Raw genomic sequence first — 23,100 nt, 5'->3', positions numbered from 1 at the left:
AAATTCATTGCATTTAAATAGTCACTTCTTTAACCCTTTAAAAAAAGAAAAATGGATAGATGGATATTTAAATGGATAGAGAGGTAATGAAAGAAAGAGAGAGGGACAAAGAAAAAGATGAAGAAGAGAAAGAAAGAGAGGGACAGAGAAGGAGAGAGAGAGAGATAGAGAGAAAGTATTATTCTGTAAGCATTTGCAGCATCTTCCCGGGTTGCTGCAGTGCATGATGGGAGAGGAGAGGGGCGTGTGCTTACAGATCTTATGGCATCATGTCACAACAGCCAGTAATTCAGCCTGTGAACCTCCGATGAGATGAAGAGCTTGATGCATTAGACATCACCTGGACCTCAAGTGATGATCTTCAGAAGTTTTGATCCTAGCTACACAAGCAGCTTTAAAGAGCCACTGCAGTGTGAAGAAAGTGTGTTTTCAGTATGAAGTGTTCCTCTGCCCAGGGTAACGTAGCTGTAAGGTCCTTTATTAATTAGTATCATAAACACAAATATTAACTTCTCAGCTATGACAGATTTGGCTGTCAAGAATAATACAAGAGCCAGAACAAAAATTATCTGTCATAGGTTAATACCACAGTACACTGTGGTGTGTGTGTGTGTGTGTGTGTGTGTGTGTGTGTGTGTGTGTGTGTGTGTGTGTGTGTGTGTGTGTGGTGTGTGTGTGTGAGTGGTGTGTGTTTCTGTGGGTGTTGTGTGTTTTGTGTGGTGTGGTGTGTGTGTGTGTGTGTTTATGTGGGTGTTGTGTGTTTTGTGTGGTGTGTGTTTATGTGGGTGTTGTGTGTTTTGTGTAGTGTGTGTGAGTGTGTGTGTGTGTGTGTCTGTGTGTGTGTGAGAGTGGTGTGTGTGTGTGTGTGTGTGTGTGTGTGTGTGTGTGTGTGTGTGTGTGTGTGTGTGTGTGTGGTTTGTGTGGTGTGGGTGAATGTGGTTTGTGTCGTGTGTGTGTGTATGTGGTTTGTGTGGTCTGTGCATGTGTGATATGTGCGTGTGTGGTGTGTGTGTGTGTGTGTGTGTGGTGTATGTGGTTTGTGTTGTGTGTGTGCATGTGTGGTGTGTGTGTGCGTGTGTGGTTTGTGTGTGTATGTGGTTTGTGTGGTGTGCATGTGTGGTGTGTGTGGTTTGTGTGGTGTGTGTGTGTGCATGTGTGGTGTGTGTGTGTGTGTGGTGTGTGTGTATGTCAGTGTGCTTCTCCTCTTCACCCATACATTTTCTCTCTCCATCTTCCCATTTCTCTCTCCCCCTTTCTCTCTCCCTCTCTCTCTCTCTCTCTCTCTCTCTCTCTCTCTCTCTCTCTCTCTCTCTCTCTCTCTCTCTCTCTCTCTCTCTCTCTCTCTCTCCCCCTCTCAGGGAAGCAGAAGTATTTGTGTGCCAGCAGAAATGACTGCACCATTGATAAGATGAGGAGAAAGAACTGTCCATCCTGTCGTCTGAAGAAGTGTTTTGAAGCAGGCATGACTCTCGGAGGTACCCCCCCCCCCCCCCCCCCCCCGACACCGCCTGCTACAGCAACACTCCACACTACCGTCAGATTACCCTCACACACGTCCCTTTATTGTCTGGTCAACCCTCGTCAGTTCACATCTTTCAAGGCATCACTGAGGGTTAGTGAGTCACGGAAATCACACAGGGAGATTCCAGCGCACTGGGTCAGCAACACTAGAGACGCCCTGTAGCGTTAGAGACTGTTATCGCCGGAGGTCTGAGATCGTCCCTTCTGAACAGTGGCGGTGGACACTTGTGTTGGTTTCTTCTCTGTCCAGCGTCAGACTAGCGTGTTTGGCTGGAGTAAAACACGCAGCCCTTTGGTTGTTTGTGCTGAGTGAAAACAGGTCAGCGTCCTGCGTGGCTGCAGGTCAACAGCCGTGATCCAACCTGCTCATCTCACTGATCTGAGAACAGTACTGATGGAGGAACAGAGGGGAACATGCTGGTTAGGACTGATTTATGATACACATCAACTCCACCTTCCTCTAGGTGGTCATATATCTGACATTGATATCAAACCTGTAGGTGATCGTATCTGACATTGATACCTCTAGCTGGTGTAGACAGCATTCAACTCATATCTAATCATAGCTGACATATGACATCCATCATAAAGCTGATTATGTCAGATATATTAATCCAATCTGTAGCTGATCGTAGGAGACATCTTCATCTAACCTGTAGCTGATTGTGTCAAACATCTGAAATAAAATTTGTGGTCATTTTATCTGTTTCCAAAGTTCAGGTTTGTTTAAGGCCCTGTTTGTGTAGAGCTCAATGCAAGGGTTTGGGTTTTTTGTTTTGGGTATGAACTTGGGGTTTGGGTTCAAGTTTGGGCTTTCTGCTTCATTAGGGTTTAGGTTTTGAATTTAGGCTTTGAATTTGGGTTTTGATAGGGTTTGGGTTTTGGATTTGGTTTTTGTTAGGGTTTGGTGTTTGGGTTTTGGATTTAGGTTTTGGATTTGGGTTTTGGGTTTGGGCTTTGGTAGGGTTTGTCCTACATGGGGGTATTCATTTGCCATCTACCTACTGTTGTTCTGTTGGTGTTTTCCAGCTAAAGTGATGCAATGTGGGTATTTCTTCATGAAGTATGAGTGAATAATTTACTTGTTTACAAACCACAAATCCTTGTTTGATAAGAACATGAGTGTTTGAAGCCGGGGGTTTGAACATCTACATGTTGATGATGTCACTGATGGGTAATTGTCTATTCAAGCAAGTAGATTGATGTAAGTTTTGTGTGACTGTGTGATAATGTAAGTGTGTGATTGTGTAATTGTACGATTGTGTGACTGTGATTTTGTGACCTTGATTGTGTGATTGTGTTTGTGTGATTGTGTGACTGTGTGATTGCGATTGTGTGACTGTGATTGTGTGTTTGTGTGACTGTGATTATGTGATTGTGATAGTGTGATTGTGTGATTGTGACTGTGATTGTGTGACTGTATGATTGCATGATTATGTGATTGCTTGATTGTATGACTGTGATTATGTGACTGTGTGATTGCGTGATTGTGTGACTGTGTGATTGTGATTGTGTGACTGTGCGATTGTGTGACTGTTTGATTATGTGATTGTGTGACTGTGTGATTGTGATTGCATGACTGGGATTGCGATTGTGTGATTGTATGACTGTGATTATGTGACTGTGTGATTGTGTGACTGTATGATTGCGTGATTATGATTGCTTGACTGTGTGATTGTGTGTGTGATTGTGTGACTGTGTGATTGCGATTGTGTGACTGTGTGATTGCGATTGTGTGATTGTGTGACTGTGTGATTGCATGACTGTGTGACTGATTGTGTGATTGTGTGATTGTGTGACTGATTGTGTGACTGATTATGTGATTGTGTGACTGTGTGATTGTGTGATTGTGACTGTGTGATTGTGTGACTGATTGTGTGACTGATTATGTGATTGTGTGACTGATTGTGTGATTGTGTGACTGTGTGATTGTGTGACTGTGTGATTATGTGACTGTGATTCCTGAAAGACATTCCTGAAGCACCTCGGCTCTACTTCAAAGTGATGGATTCACTGTGTGATGCCCTACAAGTTGATTCAGCTGTGTTAAAACAAAGTGAGGTGTGTGTGTGTGTGTGTGTGTGTGCGTGTGTGTGTATACACTAGGCAGCATTTGCAAATACTGAAAGCAGTGCAGTGAGTTCAGTTTACACAACAGGCGACCCTGTTTAGAGTAAACCTGCCTGTCTGTGACCCCTGGGTCACTGGCCCAGTAGGTTGTGTCATTGGCCGGTTCCACCTAGATTAACTGGGCAAAGAACAAGAGCTGAAACACCACAAAATCTCCAAGAAGTAGAGCTTTGATTTGAATGAAGACACAATGTACACTAGTATTTAACCAATAGAGTAACCAGCACAGCATTATTTCACCAGCAGAGCCCTGTTTATTCAAGTGGTATTTAACCAGCAAGCAGTATTTAAAAGCTGAGTGAGATTTAACCAACAGAGCAGTATTTCACCAGCAGAGCATTACTTAACCAGCTGAAAGTACTTAACCAATATAGCAGTATTTAACAAGCATAACAAGATTTATCCAGCAGAGCAGTATTTAACCAGTAGAGCAGTTCCTGGGGCAAGTTCCAATATATAGTGAAACAGATATTTAGATGTAGGTCTAGCAATGTTTATTGTTGTCTCTATTAGTGTGTGAGGTGCACATGTGTGTGTAAGACAGAGACTGTACAGGGTGAATATGTTAAATGTTAAATACATCAGGTTCTGACTGTGTCTCATTGTGATAGATAGAATAAGGAATGATAACTATCATTGGGACATAAACGAAAGAGATAGAGGGGAAAGAGGGAAAGAGAGAGGGAGAGAGAAAGAGAGAGGGAGGGAAATAGAGAGAGAAAATCACCTCCAATTTGAACCACAGGTTATCTTTGATTCACTATCCTGTCTCTGTTCCTTCTCTGAGACCAGGTTTTTCTTTCTATTACTATCATTGTATTATATATATATATATATATATATATATGTATGTGCTGGTTGTGTATCTTGTGTTGGTTGTGTAACTTGGTTATGTAACTGGTTGTGTTGGTTGCTGGTTGTGCTGGTTGTGTTGGTTGCTGGTTGTGCTGGTTGTGTTGGTTGCTGGTTGTGCTGGTTGCTGGTTGTGCTGGTTGTGTTGGTTGTGCTGGTTGTGTTGGTTGCTGGTTGTGCTGGTTGTGTTGGTTGCTGGTTGTGTTGGTTGTGTTGGTTGTGCTGGTTGTGTTGGTTGTGTTGGTTGTGCTGGTTGTGTTGGTTGCTGGTTGTGCTGGTTGCTGGTTGTGTTGGTTGTGCTGGTTGTGCTGGTTGTGTTGGTCGCTGGTTGTGTTGGTTGCTGGTTGTGTTGGTTGCTGGTTGTGTTGGTGGCTGGTTGTGTTGGTTGCTGGTTGTGTTGGTTGTGCTGGTTGTGTTGGTTGCTGGTTGTGTTGGTTGTGCTGGTTGTGCTGGTTGCTGGTTGTGTTGGTTGTGCTGGTTGCTGGTTGTGCTGGTTGTGTTGGTTGTGCTGGTTGTGTTGGTTGTGCTAGTTGTGCTGGTTGCTGGTTGTGTTGGTTGTGCTGGTTGCTGGTTGTGTTGGTTGTGCTGGTTGTGTTGGTTGCTGGTTGTGCTGGTTGTGCTGGTTGCTGGTTGTGCTGGTTGTGTTGGTTGTGCTGGTTGTGTTGGTTGTGCTGGTTGTGCTGGTTGCTGGTTGTGCTGGTTGTGCTGGTTGCTGGTTGTGCTGGTTGTGCTGGTTGTGTTGGTTGTGCTGGTTGTGTTGGTTGTGCTGGTTGTGCTGGTTGCTGGTTGTGCTGGTTGTGCTGGTTGCTGGTTGTGCTGGTTGTGTTGGTTGTGCTGGTTGTGTTGGTTGCTGGTTGTGTTGGTTGTGCTGGTTGCTGGTTGTGTTGGTTGTGTTGGTTGTGTTGGTTGCTGGTTGTGCTGGTTGTGTTGGTTGCTGGTTGTGTTGGTTGTGCTGGTTGTGTTGGTTGCTGGTTGTGCTGGTTGTGCTGGTTGCTGGTTGTGCTGGTTGTGTTGGTTGTGCTGGTTGTGTTGGTTGTGCTGGTTGCTGGTTGTGCTGGTTGCTGGTTGTGCTGGTTGTGTTGGTTGCTGGTTGTGCTGGTTGCTGGTTGTGTTGGTTGCTGGTTGTGTTGGTTGTGCTGGTTGTGTTGGTTGCTGGTTGTGTTGGTTGTGCTGGTTGTGCTGGTTGTGCTGGTTGTGTTGGTTGTACTGGTTGTGCTGGTTGTGCTGGTTGCTGGTTGTGCTGGTTGTGCTGGTTGCTGGTTGTGCTGGTTGTGTTGGTTGTGCTGGTTGTGTTGGTTGCTGGTTGTGTTGGTTGTGCTGGTTGCTGGTTGTGTTGGTTGTGTTGGTTGTGTTGGTTGCTGGTTGTGCTGGTTGTGTTGGTTGCTGGTTGTGTTGGTTGTGCTGGTTGTGTTGGTTGCTGGTTGTGCTGGTTGTGCTGGTTGCTGGTTGTGCTGGTTGTGTTGGTTGTGCTGGTTGTGTTGGTTGTGCTGGTTGCTGGTTGTGCTGGTTGCTGGTTGTGCTGGTTGTGTTGGTTGCTGGTTGTGCTGGTTGCTGGTTGTGTTGGTTGCTGGTTGTGTTGGTTGCTGGTTGTGTTGGTTGTGCTGGTTGTACTGGTTGTGCTGGACTGGGATAAAGGTCATTGGTTCTTCACCCCAGGCCATGCTGACTGGCTGCACTGCTGTTCTTGCACAGCAGAACTATTGTTCGTTTTTATCTTCTGTTGAGGTTTTGTTGATGTCAGTTTTAATTTACATGTAAAATGTTTCATTATGATGGGAGCAGTATCCTTCTGAATAAAGATTGCAGGTGAGCTCATAGTCTCATCTCTGGGTTATAAAAATTATAGTGACATCATAGTCTCCCATCTCTGGGCTGTAAAGATTATAGTGACATCATAGTCTCCCATCTCTGGGCTGTAAAGATTATAGTGACATCATAGTCTTCCATCTCTGGGCTGTAAAGATTATAGTGACATCATAGTCTTCCATCTCTGGGCTGTAAAGATTATAGTGACATCATAGTCTCCCATCTCTGGACTGTAAAGATTATAGTGACATCATAGTCTTCCATCTCTGGGCTGTAAAGATTATAGTGACATCATAGTCTTTGATCTCTGGGCTGTAAAGATTATAGTGACATCATAGTCTCCCATCTCTGGACTGTAAAGATTATAGTGACATCATAGTCTTCCATCTCTGGGCTGTAAAGATTATAGTGACATCATAGTCTTCCATCTCTGGACTGTAAAGATTATAGTGACATCATAGTCTTCCATCTCTGGGCTGTAAAGATTATAGTGACATCATAGTCTTCCATCTCTGGACTGTAAAGATTATAGTGACATCATAGTCTTTGATCTCTGGGCTTCTCATCGTCTTCTTATCAGTTCTATAAGTAGAGTGGGGTCCAGGTATTTGGTTAATTTACACATCTCATTAGTGAAGATATAGTAGTCTGGGTGTGTATAGGAACTGCTGGTGTGTTTTGGCCAGTCTTGAGTGTCTCTGTCAGAGAGTTTGATGTCCTTGTTTGTTTCAGTTCACTTCCCTTTACTTGTGGAGTTGGGGTGGAGCTGCTCTCCATTGGTGGAATTTTGAACATGCTTCCACCAGCACAACAGTGAAATAGATCATATCATTTTAATCTCTTCAACAAATTCATCTATTTTCTTCATTTACTTTATTGACTTTATTGTACATGAGCGTGTGCAGTGACAGGCTGAAGACTGGGGCTTGTTTTCGTTTCTGTAACTCCAACATGTCGCCGTGTTGCCGTCATCTTTCCTCTGCACCCGTGGGGTTGTGTGCACCTGGGCCAGGTGTGAGGGAGCACACCTGGAGGACACTGGGCTGGCCTCTCACACTCAACCCCCCTCAACATGTGTGCTTTTAGGAGAAAAAGGGGATTTGTCCTGTGAGGTCTTCTGTGACCTGTAAGATCATTCATCTGTTTAAAGCACACTTGCTTTCCTCTCTCTCTCTCTCTCTCTCTCTCTCTCTCTCTCTCTCTCTCTCTCTCTCTCTCTCTCTCTCTCTCTGTATAATGTGAGATTAATCGTGTGAGGTCTCAGAGACCTCTTGGTCTGTTTAGAGACCCCCTCTCTCTTGTGGTTGGTCATAATGGGACCACGTGTGGCAGGTATAGTTTGGTTTGCTGAATGTTATCCCTACCCAGACCTAATGAACTCGTTGACTTGGAAGAAGCAGGATGTGGCTTTGTCATTCAGATTCAGTGTCCACATGCCGTTCCAGGTTGATTCATATTTGTCCTTATTTTTGTTTGTGTTGGGGGTGTGGCAATGAGTATGAATTTCAAAGCTCCTACATGTTGCCACGGTAATGCCCTGGGGAGGTGTTTATGGTTAGGAGTCCCTGGGCAGATTATGATACACGGACAGAATGCGAATTCGAACATGGGACGCTTGAAGAATGTTCCCAGAAGACCTTGAGGAAACTGAGACAGGAACCAGGGAGACAAGGTTACTAGAGCTGTACAGTAACTACAGCTGTCTGATTACTAGAGCTGTCTAGTCACTAAAGGTGTCTGGATACTAGAGCTGTGTGGTTACTAAAACTGTGTGGTTACTAAAACTGTGTGGTTACTAGAGCCGTGTGGTTACTACATCAGGGTTGCCAACTGTAGAAGATCGCTTGGAGTGAGATTTGAACCTGGAGGAGGTGACGAACATAAGTCGTTGCCCGGGTGGGGGTGGGGTGGGGGAACGTAAAATGGACACAAATTAAGTATTATATCGCGATCGATTAATCGCCGGTGGTTGGCGCCAGAGCGAACTAGTAACTCATTGAATCACAGATGTGGATCAGAGGTAAATAAACTAGATTTTTTTTTCGGCGTGAGAAATCGGATGTGTGGCGTGTGAGCGTGTGAAGACGGTCAAATGCGGGTGTCTCACGCTCAATGCGTTAGAGTTGGCAACCCTGCTAATTTACATTTATGGCATTTGGCAGACGCCCTTATCCAGAGTGACTTACATTTTTGTCTCATTTTTATACAAGTGAGCAATTGAGGGTTAAGGGCCTTGCTCAGGGGCACCTCAGTCATGGCCTCAGGTCTGCAAACCCACGACCCTCAGGTCACAAGACCAGTTCCCTACCACCAGGCCATTACTGCCCTAGTTTTAGTAACTAGAACTGTGTGGTTACTAGAGCTGTGTAGGACTGCTGCCCAGACTAGTGAGGAGTAACAGATCTCGATAGGTCACAGTTCTCGGTGTAATACCTGTTTAACTTAACAAGTCAGTAAGCGATTGGCTAAGGCAGCGTTATAGTAGCCAATCAGAGCCAGTGTTTTTACACGTGTGCCGAAGCGCACAAAAAGAGAAGAGGCAGAAATGGCAAGTCAGGAGCAAGCCGAAGAAAAATTAGCATTTTCAAGGTTGCGATATAAACATTATTTAAGAAAATACTTAAAGTTCCTGAATGTCTACCAGACTGGGTATTTTATTTATTTCATTAAGAATACAGGTTGTATTGTTAAGTGTACTATTGTTGTGAACAAACCAGTTGAGAGAATTTTTTTTTATTTGATAGATGTAAATGCACTTTATATAGTGTAACTGTTTACTTTTGCTTTTTTTTCTTTTTTCTTTTTTTTACAAAGATTTGGAATTTTTAAGGATTTTATCCTGCACAGGTATGTTAATGTGCAATAAATATCAAAAGTTAAACACCTTTCTGATCTATTCATTTCAACTGACTGTGGAAACTGCTTTTTCAAAAAATGCTTATTCTTTGGCATATAAATTTAACTGTAATGAAAATAGTTACTTTTCCTGGTAACAAGTTACTTTTATTATAGAGTAATTCAGTTACTAACTCAGTTACTTTTTTGAACAAGTAGTGAGTAACTATAACTAATTACTTTTTAAAAGTAACATTCCCAACACTGGTGGTTACTAGAGCTGTGTGGTTACTAAAACTGTGTGGTTAATAAAACTGTGGCTACTAGAGTTGTGTGGCTACTAGAGTTGTGTGGCTACTAGAGCTGTGTGGTTACTAGAGCTGTGTGGTTACTAGAGCTGTGTGTTTACTAGAGCTGTGTGTTTACTAGAGCTGTGTGGTTACTAGAGCTGTGTGGTTACTAGCGCTGTCGGCTGTAATCTTGTGGGGAGAGGGGGCATATAAGAGGGTGAGGGGCTTTGGAGCCAGACAGGAACTGGCAGGAAGTTTTAGGCTGTCTTGGCAACACAGGCTTATCCAAATGAGTGTGTTTGTGTGCATTTTTATTGGGTTGGGGGTGGGGCCTAATTTGGTACACTTGTTTGTCTGTTAGGGGAGCCTGCAGTGTTGGCTACATAGGGAGTCAGTCTGTGCACCTTTCCAACAGAATCTTGGCAAGGACAACAAAGGAGACATCCTTCAGTTCTGCTCTTCAGACTGCTAGCACACTGCTTGTGAACTAATGTTCACACTGCTAGGGCACTTCTGCTGTTCACAATGCTAGGGCACTTCTGCTGTTCACAATGCTAGGGCACTTCTGCTGTTCACACTGCTAGGGCAGGTCTGCAGTCTTCTCATCTTAGGTGACAGAAGGGATCCAATTACACGCAGCTGTTGTTTCAACATTTCACACTGCTGATTAACAACACTAGCTAGGTCAGTAATGCTAATCACGGCCAGCAAGTTATGTATGTTGGCTGTCGGGTCATATTTACTTGGCCAGCTTAGCTAAATCCAACCATGGGTACATTTCACAATATGCTAACTCGTGCATAATTATTGATGAGTGTTGATTTTAGCAAAGAGACTATCAGCTGGTTTACACTGATAAACATATTCTTGGTTTATTCTCCTACGGAAGTAACAATTGTCCATCACGATTTCCGTGGAAGTCTGTCCTAGTGAGCAGAATAGTATAATTGCCTTGCCTGATAACATTAGATTAAATGATACAGCCTACTGAGGGAGCCTACAGAGGGAGCCTAACTAGGGAGCTACTTCCTGAATAGAATGCATGGTATTCTTTGTTCTTTCCTGGTGGGAGCTGCTGTCTTTAGCCACAGTGTTGAAGCACCCTCAGCATGGTATTGTACCAATTTGGTATTCGAGGGTATGGTCAATTCTCCTCATTGTTTTCCTTTTGAGACTTAATAATTGTGAGGACGTGGCCTCATGTGGACTTCTGTGTTCAACAAACACACAATAAAAGAGTACTACTCCTCTCCTGGAGACTGGAAACACACCCAAGGGTAATCAGCCATTGATCAGTCTTCAGGACCTGCAGCAAGGTGTGATTGGTTTAGAAAGTACTGGTACATAGGAGCAAGAGTGTCCTGAAGTCGGCTTAATGCATTATGTAGGGGAAGGTACAGCCTATGATGGACAGGGATGGGAAGTCCTGTTAGCATTAGGTTAGGAAGCCCTGTTAGTTTTAGGATGGGAGGATATGTTAGCGTTAGCTTGGGAAGACCTGTTAGCATTAGCTTGGGAAGTCCTGTTAGCGTTAGCTTGGGAAGTCCTGTTAGTGGTAGTTTGGGAGGTCCTGTTAGCGTTAGATTGAGAAGTCCTGTTAGTGGTAGTTTGGGAGGTCCTGTTAGCGTTAGATTGAGAAGTCCTGTTAGTGGTAGTTTGGGAGGTCCTGTTAGCGTTAGCTTGGGAAGTCCTGTTAGTGGTAGTTTGGGAGGTCCTGTTAGCGTTAGATTGAGAAGTCTTTGGCGTTAGGTTGGGAGGTCCTGTTAGCATTAGATAGGGAGGTCTTGTTGGCATTCATCTTTAGCAACAGAATAAACACTAGGCCCAGTGCACTCCTGTAGCCATAGTGTGTGCTGCATCTCTCTGCCACTCTCACTCTCTCATCTGATATTAAAGATCTATGAGCCATTTCATCTGGGTGAGTTCAGGCTACGTTATTAAAGTAATAATTAAGTTTTATTTAATGCATTTGTTCTATGAAATGAGGTTCAAGTCATGGCCTTTCACGCATGCCACATAGTTTGAAAAACATTGTTAAATGTATTGGAATATTAACAGTGTGTACAGGTATGTGAATGCAACTACATGCATTCAAGTTGAAATAATGAATTACAATTAACAGATCCAACTGCAGCTTTTGCCAACTCGCCCCTGCTTTAACCTCCCTTCTAAAGGTTTGCACTATGTGTCATCGTCTCCCACATATCCGTCTTAAGACATATCTGGCAGTGATCTGGTTTTGTGCCTAGATCCCTTTAAACAGCTGCAGGTAAACCTGTTCACGAGGAACAGGACCTTGACTCAACCAGCACATTATAGATCCATTTCCAACCTTCCGACTTCAAACATCTCTCACAGTTCGCAATCTTAACGAGCCTTTAAAGTCAAGACCCCGTACTCAGATTACGTCTGTATCTGCTCCTTTAAGGGCTACAAATGACCTTCTGCTTCTGTGGATAATGGTCACATTTATATTCTTCTGCTTGATCTAAGTGCTGCTTTTGACACAATAAGTTATGACGTACTCTCGTCTCTCCTTCCTCAGCATTTCAGGAGCAGCGGTACACTGGTTTATTCCTCATAGCTAGACTGCTATGTGTTGTTGTTGGCAACCACAAATAGCCCCCACTGCATCTGTTGCTCAAGGGGTTCCTCAAGGATCTGTTCTTGGTCCACTCCTTTTCACCATTAACATGGATGCATTATCTTTGGATAAATTAAAACTTCTTACAGTTAAATACATGAAAAACTGAGGTACTATTAGTTGGGCCCAGACAGCGTGCTTGGGCATACAGCCATTCAGTAAAGCCTGGACTTTGCTGATATTTAATCATATTTCTGTCATATTTTCTCACCCAGCATCTAGAGTGATTACTGGCAACACACAATCTGCGCCTGTCTCCCCTGTTCTTGCTCAGCTGTTCTCACTGAGCTGTTCTCACTGAGCTGTTCTCACTGAGCTGTTCTCACTGAGCTGTTCTTGTTGAGCTGTTCTCACTGAGCTGTTCTCACTGAGCTGTTCTCACTGAGCTGTTCTTGTTGAGCTGCAATGGTTGCCGCTTGCACAGGGCCGGAGTGGGCCCTTTTTTCAGCCCGGGAGATTCGTGCCCAAATCTGGCCCAACATTATTTTCTCCTCCCAATCGGCCCAAACTAGAGATTGACATGAGCCGGCCCATCGGGAATCCTCCCGAATCTCCCGATTAGCCACTCCGGCTCTGCGCTTGCAGCACATATATCCAGGATAAAACACTCTTCACTGCCTTCAGAGCCATTCACACTCTTCACTGCCTTCATGGGCTTTTCCCAGTTCATCCCTTCAGCACCCCTCATTCTCTGATGTCCTCCAACAGCTGCATCTCTACAGTTCTTCACTCCAAACTCTCCACTGTGGGTGGCAGATCATTCGGTGCTGTGACTCCTAAACAGTGGAATTCTCCACTCCTCTTTCTATGAACCCACACTTCTTCTCTATCGTCTCTTTCAGCAGTATTTTGTCTAAGTGTAAAATGGGTAAGGTTGTATTATTATTATTATTATTATTATTATTATTATTGTGATTATTGTTATTATTAATCATAGTAGTATTATTGGTATTATTATGATCAATTCCTTGTTATATTTCACTAAAGGTTATTTTCGTAGATAGTTAATCCAGATATGAAATGTGCATCAGCATGATGTCATAATGGGATGTGTGGAACCCAGAATAGATTTTTTTTTGTAGAACCAACATTCTATAACAAAGTTCAGAGCGTTAAGCTTGGAAAGAGTAGAGACCAGCAGGTCCAGTGGAGCCGTGTAGATCACTTACAAGATCAACAGTCCCATGATGAGCAGAGCTGCAGGTGGTAGCGTGGGTGGCACACAAATGACATGATCATGGTTTCACTGGCATATCACCACCCTCGTCTCAGGTTGCATTTCAGACGTCTCGGTTAAAATGTAGTGGGCGTCTCTGTTCTCACGTAGCAGAAGTTAATGGCTCGTGTTTTAAAACATGCCTGCAGTGAGCCCTACTGAGAAACAGCATCTCCACTCACTTCATTCACGCTGGTTATTTATTGCAGATTGTTGCTAAGTCATTTCTGCCAGTGCATTTAGCCCTAGTGTCATGTGATGCTATGACCTGGATTTTGAAATATAAGTGACAATCATTTGTCAGTTGGACTGCATAATAATCCAGAATAGAAGTGACACTCATTGTGACAGTCAGTAGAATCCAAAATATAATCTAGAATAGTCAGTCACGCAAGTTGGCTGTTGTTTTCTCTTATTAAGTAATTATTTATCGATCAGGTTCATTGACAACTGTACAGGACTGTACAGGTACATTAATAACTCCTGCTCTGCGACCCACAGCCCCACATTATTGATCCTAGTCCAGACTACATTTGTACCACTTGTATCTTTTAGTCCTGATCCCTGGTCCTTGTAGTCCTGATCCTTGGACACGCTGCCTCTGTGACACGCTGCCTCTGAAATGCTGCCTCTGTGACACGCTGCCTCTGTGACACGCTGCCTCTGACTGACACGCTGCCTCTGTGACACGCTGCCTCTGTGACACGCTGCCTCTGACACGCTGCCTCTGTGACACGCTGCCTCTGTGACACGCTGCCTCTGTGACACGCTGCCTCTGACACGCTGCCTCTGAGACACGCTGCCTCTGAGACACGCTGCCTCTGTGACACGCTGCCTCTGTGTTCTGTGTAGCTGTGAAGGGAGTAACGTTTGCATCATTTCTAATTCTACAACCAAGATCTAAAAATCCAGCGTGTCTGTTATCTGCTAATGTGGCCATGGTATACAGGAAGCAGTCTGTCTTTGCAAGGAGGAAATTCCGCCTCCTGCTGTACCATACGGCTCTCTGTTATCTCCCTGTGTTGGGAGTAGTCACAATATTGCCTTGCCAAAGCTCCAAACATGAATACCAGTCTGGATGAATCTGTGGGGAGAGGGGGTGTTGGGAGAGAGGGTGTTGGGGTGGGGGTGTTGGGGTGGGGGTTTTGGGAGAGAGGGTGTTGGGGTGGGGGTGTTGGAGTGGGGGTGTTGGGAGAGAGGGTGTTGGGGGTGGGGGTGTTGGGAGAGAGGGTGTTGGGGTGGGGGTGTTGGGGGTGGGGGTTTTGGGAGAGAGGGTGTTGGGGTGGGGGTGTTGGAGTGGGGGTGTTGGGAGAGAGGGTGTTGGGGTGGGGGTGTTGGGGGTGGGGGTTTTGGGAGAGAGGGTGTTGGGAGTGGGGGTGTTGGGAGAGAGGGTGTTGGGGTGGGGGTGTTGCTCTCCCTCCACTCACCCTAGTGGTGTAGGGCATTAGTGGCATAGGGCGTTAGTGGCATAGGGCATTTGTGGTACACTACTAGTACACTACAGCTACAATACTACAGTACTACTACTACACTACAGCTACACTATTACACAATTACTACTATACTGCAGCTACTCTACTACTACTACTACACTACAGCTGGGCTACACTAGTGATATTACATGTATATGTGTGATGAAATACCTGCACTTCTCGTATGGTTATATGCTCAGAAAGAAAAGTTCACAGGATGTCACCTTAAATCAATCCAGAGTGCCCAGATCTACCACCACACAATGCCTACACCCCCAGCCTGTCTGTATCTTAGCAACCTGGCCAGCGGGTGGTGGCCATGACAACAGAGTCGTGTGTAGGACAGCGATCACGCAATCATGTTTAACACGTGTTTGTCTTGTTTTTGCTAAACTCACATCTTGTTCTCTTGTTCTTGTTTGCTAAACCCACAATGTACATTCACCCACAGCATTTCAGGGAGCCCGTGTTTAAATACTGAGACATGTTGGCTGGTTCTGCTGTACTGTGTGTGTGTGTATGTGTGTGTTTTTATAGGCAGAAAAACTTCTTAAACTTTTGAATCACCCCCGAAAGAGGTTGAAGGATTAATTGTATAATTTTAATCTATTTAATCAATTTGGATAAAGTAGAAATGGTTTAAGAATAATAACAGCTAAAATGAAATATTTTTACATTACATACATCTTTATGTTACAAATAATAATTTTGTCTAAATAAAATAAATAATAATCACATTCTATTTAGGTTTACGTGTTAGGTGTAGGTGGGAGGGGTTTAGGTGTTAGGTGTAGGTGGGAGGGGTTTAGGTGTAGGTGGGAGGGGTTTAGGTGTTGGGTGTAGGTGGGAGGGGTTTAGGTGTAGGTGGGAGGGGTTTAGGTGTTAGGTGAAGGTGGGAGGGGTTTAGGTGTAGGTGGGAGGGGTTTAGGTGTAGGTGGGAGGGGTTTAGGTGTTAGGTGTAGGTGGGAGGGGTTTAGGTTATGAGTCAGTGTTGTTGGTGCTCTTGTGCAATTCACCTGATAATAGATGCATACTGTGTGTGTGTGTGTGGTGTGGTGTGTGTGTGTGTGTGTGTGTGTGTGTGTGTGTGTGTGTGTGTGTGTGTGTGTGTGTGTGTGGTATGGGTGTATGGGTGTGTGTGTGGGTGTGTGTGTGTGTGTGTGTGTGGGTGTGTGGTTTGTGTGATGTGGGTGTTGTGGGTGTGTGTATATGTGTGGTGTGTGTGTGTGCGCGCGCGGTGTGTGTGTGTGGTTTGTGTGTGTGTGTGTGAATGTGTGTGTGTGCGTGAATATGTGTGAGTGTGTGCATGTGTTAGAGCATGCAAGTATGTGTGTGTGCATGTGTGTGCAAGTGTGTGTATGTGTGTGTGTGTGTGCGTGTGTGTGTGCATGATTCAACTATGAACACACTATGAGCAATCAGAAGACATTTCTGAAAAGTCACCCTGACATTAACCACTGGAGGAAATAATGAATTTCTGAACCACACATCCTGTGTGTGTGTGTGTGTGTGTGTGTGTGTGTGTGTGTGTGTGTGTGTTTGTGTGTTTGTATGTTCATCTATAACAATTGCATTTCCAGGACAGAAGTGCAGTTTCATTATTGCCTGAAATATCTGATATCTATTTAGATTATTTTATGCTGCTTACGTGTATGTACTTATTTTCAGTAATAAGCTCAAGGTTACTGTGTGTGTGTGTGTGTGTGTGTGTGTGTGTGTGTGTGTGTGTGTGTGTGTGTGTGTGTGTGTGTGTGTGTGTGTGTGTGTGTGCGCATGGGTCTTGGCAAAAAATTTGCGTGGGTGGAAGGGAACGGAACACTTTAACCTTACCACACACACATACACACACACTCACACACACAAGCAAACACACACACACACACACACAGAAACCGTTCCCATAGTGCACATCTATACCCAGCAACTCAAGAGTGGGTGTGTACATGTACGTGTGTGTGTGTGTGTCTGTGTCTGTGTGTGAGTATGTGTGCATGTGTAAGAGAGGGAGATGGAGAGATATATTTACTTTTTGTGTGTTTAAAGGTTTGAATATGCATGTGGGAGGGTTTCATGTTCTAAGCGAGTGTGTGAGTTTGCAGGTGTGTGTGTGTTCATATGTGAGGGTGAGAGTATGCAAGTTTGAGTGAGTGTGTGTGTGTGTGTTTGCAGGTTTGTATCTGTGTGTGGACTGTGCGTATGTATTTGCAGGTTTGAGTGTGTGTGTGTGTGTGTGTGTGTGTGTGTGTGTGTGTGTGTGTGTGTGTGTGTGTGTGTGTGGGTGCTTGCATGTTTGTATCTGTGTGTGGACTGTATGTGTTTGCTGGTTTGAGTGTGTGTGTGTGTGTGTGTGTTTGCTGATTTGAGTGTGTTTGTGTTTGCTAATTTGAGTGTGTGTGTGTGTGTGTTTGCTGGTTTGAGTGTGTGTGTAATATTACTCTCATTAAAACAGAGTTGTGAATATGAGACATTAAACAGACGGATTTACTCATCTCCAGTGGATCAGATTTTATTTTTTGCCACCTGAGTATCATCAGATAATTAAAGGATAAATGAACATGACAGACGTCTTCTAGGAGGGACGAGGGCTTCGTGAGGACTAGTGAGGATTCTCAGGGGCTCATGATCATGAGTCTTGAGGACATACCCCTTTAAAGACGGAGTGGAGAGAATCAGCAGGTCACACTGGCTTCTTGACGCAAGACCCACAGCTTGGGGGTGCCAACAGGGTGTAGGTTTTTGTGATGCAAAAACCTGTTGACCTCTGAGTAAAAGAAACCCGCTCTCATGTCGCCTGGTCTTTAGGATGGTCCACTGCGTGAATTCAGCAGGGTCCCCTGAGGTTATTAAGATGCTCTGGTAATGTCTGGTTCATTTCTCCATGTATGATTCACCAAATTCTGAAACAGACAAATATAAACAAAAACAGTGCATTATATGCTGTTGTAGACCTTGGCCTTCATAACACAGTTAAGGGTGTTGGCATCATGTTCGTGCAGGTCAGCAAGGCCCTTCAGGTCTGGGCTTCTTTATTCGGGGGGTTCTGATGCTAATTCACTTTCCCCTGGTTGTGTTTATGGAGAGCGCTGACGTTCAGTGGTCCGGCAAGATAATTTACGGGTCAGTCTGCATTCTGTTATGATTGCATTATTTGCTTATATATACTATTTTTATTTACCCACCACTCGCTGATCCTTAACTGTGTTATGAAGACCAAGGTCAAGTCCATCTACTGACATTAGCATGGTGACAACAGCTGGTCTGACGCACATGACTGAAGGCGTGTGGATTAGATTCAGACAGTGATGTTAATTTAATCTACAACAGCATATAATTCAGTGTTTTTGTTTCATTTTGAGGAAAGGGAGGTATATCTCCACGAGCAGGACTGGAGTTAAACTACACAGGGTGGTAGATTTGTAGAGCTATAGTAGTAGTAGTAGAGTTGTAGTAGTAGCAGAGCTGTAGTGGTAGTAGAGTTGTAGTAGTAGTAGCAGAGTTGTAGTGGTAGTAGAGTTGTAGTAGTAGTAGAGTTGTAGTAGTAGTAGCAGAGCTGTAGTGGTAGTAGAGTTGTAGTAGTAGTAGAGTTGTAGTAGTAGTAGCAGAGCTGTAGTAGTAGTAGAGTTGTAGTAGTAGTAGTAGAGTTGTAGTAGTAGTAGAGTTGTAGTAGCAGTAGTAGTAGAGTTGTAGTAGTTGTTGTAGAGCTGTAGTAGCAGAGCTGTAGTTGTATTAGTAGCAGAGCTGTAGTAGTAGTAGGGTTGTAGTAGCAGTAGTAGTAGAGCTGTAGTAGAGTTGTAGTAGTTGTTGTAGAGCTGTAGTAGCAGAGCTGTAGTAGTAGTAGTAGAGTGGTAGTAGTAGTAGTAGAGTTGTAGTAGTAGCAGAGCTGTAATAGTAGCAGAGCTGTAATAGTAGTAGAACTGTAGTAGTATTAGTAGCAGAGTTTTAGTAGTAGTAGAGTTGTTGTTGTTGTAGTAGTAGTAGAGCTGTAGTAGTTGTTGTAGAGCTGTAGTAGCAGAGCTGTATTATTAGCAGAGATGTAGTAGTATTAGTAGCACAGCGGTAGTAGAGTTGTAGTAGTAGCAGAGCTGTAGTAGTATTAGTAGCAGAGTTGTAGTAGTAGTAGAGCTGTAGTAGTAGTAGCAGAGTTGTAGTAGTAGTAGAGCTGTAGTAGTAGCAGGGTTGTAGTAGTAGCAGAGTTGTAGTAGTAGTAGAGCTGTAGTAGTAGTAGAGCTGTAGTAGCATTAGTAGTAGAGCTGTAGTAGTAGTAGAGCTGTAGTAGTAGCAGAGTTGTAGTAGTAGTAGTAGAGCTGTAGTAGTAGCAGAGTTGTTGTAGTAGTAGAGCTGTAGTAGTAGTAGTAGAGTTGTTGTAGCATTAGTAGTAGAGCTATAGTAGTAGTAGAGCTGTAGTAGTAGCAGAGTTGTAGTAGTAGAGCTGTAGTAGTAGCAGAGCTGTAGTAGCATTAGTAGTAGAGCTGTAGTAGTATTAGTAGCAGAGTTGTAGTAGTAGTAGAGCTGTAGTGGCATTAGTAGTAGAGCTGTAGTAGTAGAGGTAGAGATGTAGTAGTAGTAGAGCTGTAGTAGTAGTAGAAGCAGAGCTACAGGGTTTGTAACATGAGGTACGGGGTGGAGGCGGGGTTTGTAACATGAGATATGGGGAGGAGGCGGGGTTTGTAACATGAGATGGGGAGGAGGCGGGGTTTGTAACATGGGGTACGGGGTGGAGGCGTGGTTTGTAACATGACGTACAGGGAGGAGGCGGGTTTGCAATAACAGCAGAGAAAGTTAGGCATATGTTAGGTGTGTGTAGATAGGCTAGTTAGAAGGTGAGCTTGTCCCTCTCAATAGCTCCAGCCAGGATGGACCTCAACGCCTCAGAGCAACAGAGAGAAAAAATTACATTTCCATTTGCCAGATAGCTTGTGTACCAATGCTGAATCCTAAGATTTCTGTGTGTGTGTGTGTGTGTGTGTGTGTGTGTGTGTGTGTGTGTGTGTGTGTGTGTGTGTGTGTGTGTGTGTGTGTGTGTGTGGTGTGTGTGTGTGTGTGTGAGAGAGAGAGAGAGAGAGAGAGAGAGAGAGAGAGAAAGTTGGGAATCCTCCTTTGTTCTTCAAGTCATTAAATATGATTCCATGATCGCTAGAAGGCCTGGAGACAGACCAAGCAGTTGAGCACAGATTATCTGCCCTTCTCAAGGCCTTCAAGTTGGCTTCTGTATCCTGAACGAGTGAGAGGTAGAGAGACAGATATATGGGGCAGAGACAGAGAGAAATGAAAGAAAGAAAAAGAAAATGAAAGAAACAGAAAGAGTAGGTTGGAAGTTCATATACAGAGTGTGAAATAATTATTCAGTTGCTTATAATAAATGACACAATTATGAGGAATTTAAGGTCTCTCTAACCATGAGTTCTGACCTTTGATAATTAATCTGGTCCAGAACAATGAGATGTATTATAATAGAGCTTTATCAGAACAGAGCTGTATAACAACAGAGCTGTATTATAACATAGCTATATCAGAACAGAGCTGTATTATAACAGAGCTGTATTACAACAGAGCTGTATTATAACAGAGCTGTATTACAACAGAGCTGAATTATAACAGTGCTGTTTAATAATAGAGCTGTATTAGAACAGAGCTGTATCAGAACAGTGAATCAATGTATCAGACTCAGATCGGGCTAGATTCAGGGAATCACTGAAGCATTGGATAAAACTGTACACTCACATATTGTCAGACACAGTTCCAGTCAGTTATTGATCATAATAATGATGATGATATCACCTCCTAATCGGGGTCTCCTGAGATTTGTAGCATTGGGGATCATCTGAAATAATGTGCTGCTGTTTCCCAGGTGATCATATTCACTGAAGCTTGAATAATCTACGTGTCAAGTGTTGTATCCACGTGTCAAGTGTTGTATCCACGTGTCACGTGTTGTATCCACGCGTCACGTGTTGTATCCACGTGTCACGTGTTGTATCCACGTGTCATGTGTTGTATCCACGCGTCACGTGCTGTATCCACGCGTCATGTGTTGTATCCACGCGTCACGTGTTGTATCCACGCGTCACGTGCTGTATCCACGTGTCACGTGCTGTATCCACGTGTCACGTGTTGTATCCACGTGTCATGTGTTGTATCCACGTGTCATGTGCTGTATCCACGCGTCGTGTTGTATCCATGCGTCATGTGTTGTATCCACGCGTCATGTGCTGTGTCCACGCGTCATGTGTTGTATCCACGCGTCATGTGCTGTATCCACGTGTCACGTGCTGTATTCACATGTCACGTGCTGTATTCACATGTCATGTGTTGTATCCACGTGTCACGTGCTCTGACACTGATAGCTCCTCCTCTTCCTTCCTGCTACGCATACTGGCCCTGAAATAGCTCGACAACTGACCTCTACAGAACACCAGCTATTTCTCCTGCTGTGTCTGATATACCTCAGCAGTAATGGTACAGGGGTCTGGGTTTTTTTGGTTGGGGGGGGGGGGGTGTTTTGCCTGCAGGGGGTCTGAGGGGGTCTGTTTTTTCAGACCTAGCTGTTTAGCATGACAGACAGATTGCTGGTTAGGAGGCAAATTGCAGTGTGGTAGAAGTGGATCACAGTGGTGTGTGTGTGTGTGTGTGTGTGTGTGTGTGTGTGTGTGTGTGTGTGTGTGTGTGTGTGTGTGTGTGTGTGTGTGTGTGTGTGTGTGTGAGGTGAAGCCCAGCCCACAGTTCTGTTTATATCCATGTTTTAGTTTCAGTGATCGCAGTGACACAATCACAGACTAAAAATAGAATATAAATAATAAATCTGGGTCTTACAGCTGATCCAGAGCTGGGGCGTGTAGATGGCGTGTAGATGGCGTGTAGGGGGCTGGGCATGTAGGGGGCATGTAGATAGCATGTATATGGTGTGTAGATGACGTGTAGGGGGCGGGTCGTGTAGGGGGCGTGTAGGGGCCCGGGACTTTCGAGGGGATGTAGGGGGCGAGTAGGGGGCCGGGTCATGTAGGGGGTGGGTCATGTAGGGGGTGGGTCATGTAGGGGGCCGGGTCATATAGGGGGCGTGTAGGGGGCCGGGCCGTGTAGGGGGCGGGTCGTGTAGGGGCCGTGTAGGGAGCCGGGTCGTGTGGGGGGCATGTAGGGGGCGGGTTGTGTAGGGGGCATGTAGGGGGCAGGTTGTGTAAGGGGCCGGGTCATGTAGGGGGTGTTTAGGGGCCGTGTAGGGGGCGGGTCGTGCAGGGGTCGTGTGCAGTGCTGCCCATCCAGCAAACATGACCCTTAAGTCCAGGAGATACTGGAGTCTTATCTTTCCTGGATTAGGTGTGTTAGTTTCAGTTTGGAGCTAAACTCTGCTGGGTCGTAGAGCACCAGACTGTATTAGACCTGGTAGACACCAGACTGTAATAACCTGGTAGACACCAGACTGTAATAACCTGGTAGTCCAGCTGTTTCTCCCTGTCAAAATTTAGGGGTTAAGTTTTTTTTTTTCAAAACCTGATGCTAGAACTTAGGATTTTTAAATCGGCTGCTTAGTGTCCAGAACCTGATTTCAGTAATAAAATGTGAGCGCCAACAGCAGACCAAGGATGGCGTTCAGCCTTAACGCAGGACCTGCTGACAGCGAGTGTGACAGGTGTGCTGGTCCAGACGTGGACCCAGGTGAAGTGGCCGTGTCCTGGCACTAACGAGCTCACCTCTCATCGTCCGCGTCAGGATACCAGACCCAAGGAAGATGAGCGTAACTGTCCCTCAGAGGGCTTTCAGCAGAGTGGACCTGTTGTAGCTAGTAGACCTCCCGCCGTACAGCTCGGCATTAGCGCTGCCCCTGTTTGAGGTTCAGCTGCACTCAGACGACCCCCGGAGGGGTAGTTCACACAGAAAGGCAGGAAACGGCCAAAGAAGGCCATTATTCCATCATGAATGCAGGACGAGACTTTAGACTTCAGCTGGGAACAGTACAACAGGATGTTTGGACAAAATGAATCAAAGTATCAACGGCATCTTAGAAATCATGTGGCTCACTACATCAGACTAAATACATCAGACTCACTACATCAGACTAAATACATCAGACTTACTATGTCAGACTAAGTACATCAGACTCACTACATCAGACTAAATACATCAGACTCACTACGTCAGACTAAGTACATCAGACTCACTACATCAGACTAAATACATCAGACTCACTACGTCAGACTAAGTACATCAGACTCACTACATCAGACTAAATACATCAGACTCACTACATCAGACTCACTACATCAGACTAAATACATCAGACTCACTACGTCAGACTCACTACATCAGACTCACTACATCAGACTAAATACATCAGACTCA

At 44.7% G+C, this 23,100-nt stretch overlaps 1 protein-coding gene across 1 annotated transcript in view; it reads left to right on the top strand.

Annotated features, from left to right (window-relative positions):
- ar (androgen receptor) overlaps window positions 1-23,100 on the top strand; it is a 71,157-nt gene that overhangs the window by 16,613 nt on the left and 31,444 nt on the right. Inside the window, exon 3 of the mRNA XM_076987732.1 lies at window positions 1,359-1,475. Within this exon, the coding sequence (XP_076843847.1) occupies window positions 1,359-1,475 (117 nt within the window). The remainder of the gene's footprint in view (window positions 1-1,358; window positions 1,476-23,100) is intronic.

The sequence above is a fragment of the Brachyhypopomus gauderio genome, unplaced genomic scaffold, assembly GCF_052324685.1.
Source record: "Brachyhypopomus gauderio isolate BG-103 unplaced genomic scaffold, BGAUD_0.2 sc54, whole genome shotgun sequence".
Lineage (NCBI taxonomy): Eukaryota > Metazoa > Chordata > Actinopteri > Gymnotiformes > Hypopomidae > Brachyhypopomus > Brachyhypopomus gauderio.
This window is presented reverse-complemented; position numbering and strand designations above follow the sequence as displayed.